Genomic DNA, 6,427 nt, shown 5'->3' on the forward strand with positions numbered 1-6,427 from the left:
CAATAGCAGTTAGTCTTAATTTAAAAAAATACATTATTCTGTCAGTATCACAGGTAATTTAGTTCAAATAAATTGTCTTGCATTATAAATGTTAAATCCTATATCAAATGAAGGAAATTATTTGCAATATAATGATTTTGTATTTTTTCAGATGGAAATGGCAATAAGTCCTCTATGCAACCGACCATCAGAGCTCGGCCGAGCATATCGTGTTGTCAGGTCGTTTAGGCCTCTGCTGTTCCAGACTGTTGAACACATAATTGCATCCCCCAGCATTGGTGATGTCATTCCATACTCAACTGTCTTGCATTTCCTCTTTGCCAAGGCTCCATCAGAGTTAAGATCTCCCCATCAGGTAAGTCATTACTGAAGTGTAATTACCTAAGTGTAGTTACAGGACGAGAGCTACGCTCGTGGTGTCCCGTCTTCCCAGTACTCTTTGTCATATTGGGCTTTGAAACTTCTGACGGTTCTGGCCTCCACCACCTTCTGACTTGTTCCAACCGTCTACCACTCTGTTTGCAAAAGAGAACTTTCTAATATTTTTGGGCACTTTTGTTTCCTTAGCTTGAATCCATGACTTCTTATTTTTAAAGTTGCAGGTTTCAAGTATTCCTCTTTGCCCATTTTGTTGATAACTGTTACTATTTTGTACATAGTGATCATATCATCTCTCGTCTATCTTCGGCATATTTGCATATTTAATGCCTCTAGCCTCTCCTTGTAGTTCTTGTTTTTCTGTTCAGGAAGCCATTTAGTTGCATGTCTACATTTTGTCCAGTTTATCGATGTGCTTCTCGAGATACGGGTATCGCACAACCGCTGCATATTCCAATTTTGCTCTCACCAAAGTCATGAGCAATTTGTTTAATATTTTACCATTCATATATGCATTTAAAAGTGATTCTGAAGTTAGAAAGCATAGCATAGCTCCTTGCACAATGCCCTTTGTGTGTTCATCTGGTGACCTTTAGATCTCTTTCTTTGTCAGACTTATTTAATGCTTTTCCACATAGTTTGTTGGTTGTGTGTGGCCGGTTTTCTCCTCTTCCACATTCCATAACATGCCATTTAATCATTTTAAATTCCATTTTCCAAATGTTGCTTCAGGTACTTATTTTGTCCAGGTCGTCTTGAAGGTCATGACAGTTGTGTAATTCTCTTATCTTCCCCCTGGTAGCTTAGCATCATCAGCAGACGTGTTCATATAACTCTGTATTCCTTGGGGAAAATCATTTATATTCACAATGAACATTTCTGGTGCTGGAGCTGAGACTTGTGGTGTTCCACTAGTAATATTTTTCCAGTCTGATACATTGCTTCCGATTACTGTCCCCATTTTTCTGTAGGTTTGAACATTTTTAATCCATGTCAGACGTCTCCCTGTGTTATGATCTCAGCCTGCAGGAGAAACGAGTCTCCCTCCTTGAGAGTTATTCATCAAGCCTGACCTGATTAGAAGGTCTAGCAAGTATTGAGGTGATAACGCATATGTAAAATAGTTGGTTGGATATGTGTAACAGTTTGAGATTATGGGCAATGCAGAAGAAAATAGATAAATGACTGGCTAGGAGATGTGGACATTTTGCTGGAGGCTTGAGGCTCGCTTCCGGAGGACCTTGACCTCACTTGAGTGCCAGACATCGCAGGGGGAAGCCGCGCTCCGTTGAGCTCCCGTCAGAAGGGAACACCTAGTGATATATCTCTAAGAGAAGAGAAGTGTGCAGACGTGCCAGCTGTGGAATCGAGCTGGGGACGTGTGGTCTCAAGTCGTGGACGATAATTAGTGAATATTAAGCCGCCCGGAGGCATTATTGTGGGCCGTGGGAGCGCCCTGACCAGACGCCGTCAGAGGAAAAGCGCCCTCGATCAGTTAATCTGTGGTAAGCACAATGTACGCCAGTTCATAGTGATCGCTTGTAGTTGGTCGTGTGCCCAGCGACAGTAGCAATGTTTATTTATAAGTTAGACATGTTTTAATAAGGCAGAAAGCCTGAAATAAGAGAGTGGAGAGGGAGGAACACGGAGCGACGTCCGCCCCCTCTGAGCGCTGGCGGACGACTGACGGAGCCTGGCTCCGGATGGAGGAAGACCCTCCCAGCGAGTGAGGACCGCCGCCAGGCGAGGTGGAGTATGGACCCGCCCAAAACGGGGGAGTCCACTCTCACTGTATGTAGAGGACAGATAGAGGTTTGAGGCAAGCATATTGTGCGGTTATTTTTGTTTATGTGTTAAAGGGGAACATTTTATTGGAGTGTCGATGGGTTGCAGGTTTGTCTTTGGGGAAGAAGTTGATGAGAACTTCGAAGCCAGCAGATGATGTAGCTGATGAGACTCCAAGGTAGTGGAGCAGAGGACCTCGAGCTGTGAGGAGAAGCAGCAGAGAAGAGGAGTGTCACGTGCTTCTGTAGAGGTGGTGTAGCAGCCAAGAGAGCTGTGGAAGAACATAACAGAAGGGTGAAGCACCGTAGTTGCACAAGGAAACTTCATGATAGCAGCCTGGAGGAGCTGCAGAGGATCCTGGTAGTGAAGCCCGGAAGAACCTAAAGAAATAGGGTAGTGAACTTCCAGAGGTGGAAGGGGAAGTTCTGGTGGATTACTTATAGGGAGTTGATAGTGTTTGGTTGTCATTAGCGTGCAAGATGCAGTGAGAGGTGAGTGACTGTTTGTATTCTTATGTCAAGGAGTGATTTAGTCTGAAGCTTAGAGTTACAGTCGTAGGCTTGATTACCTACAGATGTATGCGTTCTAGGACTGATATTGATCGATTAATCATTGTTGTGTATCAATGAACATTTATACTGGTATATGTTATTGCATTCAAATGCTGATTTTCTATATATACATTATCTTGCTGATAGTGCAACAGTGTGTGTAGGCTTGACCAACTTGAGGAGGTTAATAGTATCAGGTGGTGAACCAGGAGATAGGATACCACTTGATAAGCTGATAATAGAGTTCTGATGGTGTTGGAGTGCAACCTGATTGTGATATTATAGAGTATAGGATTCATTATTATTATATGTGTGTATGTACCGTGTATGTGCTTTGTTCAGTAAATGTGTCACAATTTGCTGGTGTTTGCCCTCGTCCTAGTGAGGCTTCCCAGGAGGTAGTAAAGAAGGAGAGAGAGAGAGAGAAAGAACCATGAACCACTGCTGTGGACAGGGTAGGAGGTAATACTAGTAAGTCATAGGGGGATTGAGGAGATCATATCTCATAAGGAGAGAGTGGGGAGTCACAGCGGCTCGAGTGGGTGTGTGCACGTGACAACGAGGCTAAGTGTTGGAGCCGCATCCCCTGAACGTGTGACGTTGAGCCCCTCTCCAAGAGCCAGAAGCGCCAAGGGTGATCTCCTAGTATAAGCACTCTGCCGAGTTGTGGGTTGGGTTGTCCATAGAGAAGGATCAACGACGACAACACCAACCAACCCACAGTATATAAGACCTGTCACTCCTCCATCATGTTTCAGCTTCCAGCACAATCTCTTATGTGGGGGGACTCATTTATGTCAAAAATATTGTACACAGGATCTTCCTATTTGAAAACCATACTGTCTGTCTGTTATTGACATTTCTTTCCAGGTATTTTGCCAATTTGGTTTTAATTACGTTTTCAAGTGTTTTGACTACCACACTTGCCAGCTGATACGTCTTCAAGTGTTTTGACTACCACACTTGCCAGCTGATACAGGCCAATAATATAAAGGGTCTTCTCTGGTACCATTTTTTGTAAATTGAAACTATGGTTGCATTTGTCCATATATCTGCTAAGGTTCTTGTAGTGTGTGTGTGTGTGACGGGCTAATGCCAATGCCTCTCCTACTTACCTGAGTTTACCTGAGAGTTTACTTATCTGCTAGCTTTTATACTACCAGGCCACATTTACTCTTTTTTCATCCAATCACCTTGTCCTTGGTAAGATATCGTCCCTTACCCGTACCTCCTCTACCTTGACTTCTCTCACTCCGATATAATTCTTAATTTCAAATGGTGAAATATACAAGGAAAAAATGGCCAACATGAATGCATTGGCTTTCCATCACGAGCATACCTCTCGTCCTGCAACTACACTTAGGAAATTACAATGAAATCATAAGAACGTGACATGTCTATGAGAAATTATTTAAGTTGTAAGACAGGATGGAATCTGCAACTCTGGACTCACAGGCATGCACTACCATGCGTAGTGTGTGTTTCTGGGCTGTCCAAGAAGCGGATTTGATCCCATCGTACACCTTCATTACTTTCTTGTGAATGCATTTATTACTTGTTTTATTAGTGGTGTGCACATTGAATTTATTTAAAAACTGTCTGAAAATTAAATTTTCAGACTGCTGGTTGGTCTGTGAGCCGCTACAGCGACTGGTTGGATGAGCATCAGAATGAGCGAGAACGTTTGCAGCTGGTCCGAGGGGCTCTGGAAGCTTACGTTGCCAATGTCAGATCACGCCACCTCACACAATTTGCCTCTGTGTATCCTTCCATGCTCAAACTCCTAGAAAAAGGAATGGCTGCTCACGGTCTGGCAGCCACGTCATAGCTTTACGAAAAATTTATATTTGTGTTGTGTGAAATTTCTAAATTATTACCCCTCAGCATTGTTATAATAATTCATTGTGTCGGGGGGACAGGATGTCAGAGTGTATTCATACAGGTTAGGCTTATATCGAGGTTCCCCCTCCCCCCCCCACCTCCCCAAGGTGGAATTACTGACCCCGCCCTGGGTGCAACCCTACAAGCTGACTAACTCATGAGTACCTACTCACTGCTAGGGGAACAGAACCATTAAGTGCAACGAAATGTGCTGAAACATTTCTGTCCCGCCCGGGATTCCAACCTGGAATCCTTGATTGTGTGTTGAGAACAAACCCGACTGTACTACTTGGGACGCAGTTAAGCCTAACGGTGCCCAACTATCATTTTAATTTGGGATGTTTATGTGATTCTTGTTTTTTGTGTGTATGAATAAGTTTTGAACTTTGGATCCTTGTCTAAATCTTGAATTCTATCTTGAGATATATAGAAGAGTTATTACATTCTTGTAGAGCCACTAGTACGCGTAGCGTTTCGGGCAGGTCCCTGGAATACGATCCCCGCCGCGAAGAATCGTTGTTACAACCAAGTACACATTTTACTGTTGCGTTAAACAGAGGCTACAGTTAAGGATTTGCGCCCAGTAAATCCTCCCCGGCCAGGATACGAACCCATGACATAGCGCTCGCGGAACGCCAGGCGAGTGTCTTACCACTACACCACGGAGACTGCTTTTATCTTGAATTCTCGACTAAGAGTCTACACTTTAATCAAAAGCATTCCACACTAATTACACATACAAATAATCTATGCAGTCTGTCATTGATGGTGACTTTAAATTAAAGATGAACATTAAGTATTGGACAGAATAAGTGCTTGATTAGTATGCATGACTTAATCAAATAAAAGACAGAAGGTTGAATGCATTTCTATTTAAGACACATTGGCTACAAATTTACCAATAAAATATTGTAGTTTTTCTCTTTGATTTATTACTATTTTATTGAATGTGATGTGTGTGTCAGGCAAGCGTTTGTATAATTATTTTGGTAATTGTGCAGCTTGTCCTCTTACAAAGAATGTCGCTTTTCAATCATATGCGTTACATAAGGGCCAAAAATTGCAGCCATCCTCCTGCTTTTGTAGTACCTGTAGTAATGATGAGGACCGCAGTATACATACCGACGTACAACAAAATTAGAATGTAGAAATCTGAACTGTGGAGTTGGACAAACTGGAAAACTATATTTTACTTGTAAGAATTCCTTACTAGTCAGTATACTACTATCTAAAAGTTAAGAACGTACGAATTCTGACCATTGAGGATCATCACAATAGGTACTATCTAAACAGGAGGATGGGTTGAAGAATTGTCCTACTAGAAAATGGAAGCGGCTCGAGAAAGTGACATACTGTCTCGTTTTCTGTTTTGGGTCCTCTGGTAGGTTAGGAGAGGAGACTTTCAATTAACAATTTTCTTCATGTTGGGAAACCTTAGGAGAACGGGCTGATTGTGCATATGTACAGCTCGATCTAAAAAATCTGGATTATGGTTTTAGACTCATTCTGAACTTACAAAATATTCCAAACTTTCAAATACTCTTGATTGAACATATCACCAGCATAGATTCCAGGGTGGCCAATCTTGCCTCAGAACCTTAATACCATTCTGTAACCAGGTGACAAAAGTTAGGCAGAGAAGGGTGAGCAGACTGCATATTTTTGGATATCAGAAAGCCTTTGACACAGTATCTCATAAGAGACGAGTGCATAAGTTTGAGATGCAGGCAGGAATAACAGGGAAAGTACTCTAGTGGATAAGGGAGTACCTGAGTAACAGAAAGCAGCAAGTCACTGTGAGAATGAGGTCCCAGAGTGAAAAGATGTCACTA

The 6,427-nt window shown here is 42.4% G+C and overlaps 1 protein-coding gene across 4 annotated transcripts in view; it reads left to right on the forward strand.

Moving 5' to 3' along the window:
• fws (four way stop) overlaps nt 1-4,649 on the forward strand; it is a 36,700-nt gene extending 32,051 nt beyond the window's left edge. For all 4 annotated transcript variants that reach the window (XM_045762212.2, XM_045762210.2, XM_069324473.1 and 1 more), the window contains exons 17-18: nt 152-355; nt 4,333-4,649. In XM_045762212.2, the coding sequence (XP_045618168.1) occupies nt 152-355; nt 4,333-4,542 (414 nt within the window). In that variant the 3' untranslated portion in view covers nt 4,543-4,649. The remainder of the gene's footprint in view (nt 1-151; nt 356-4,332) is intronic.
• The last annotated feature ends 1,778 nt before the right edge of the window (nt 4,650-6,427 follow it).

Source organism: Procambarus clarkii, chromosome 14, assembly GCF_040958095.1.
Source record: "Procambarus clarkii isolate CNS0578487 chromosome 14, FALCON_Pclarkii_2.0, whole genome shotgun sequence".
NCBI classification, from domain to species: Eukaryota; Metazoa; Arthropoda; class Malacostraca; order Decapoda; family Cambaridae; genus Procambarus; species Procambarus clarkii.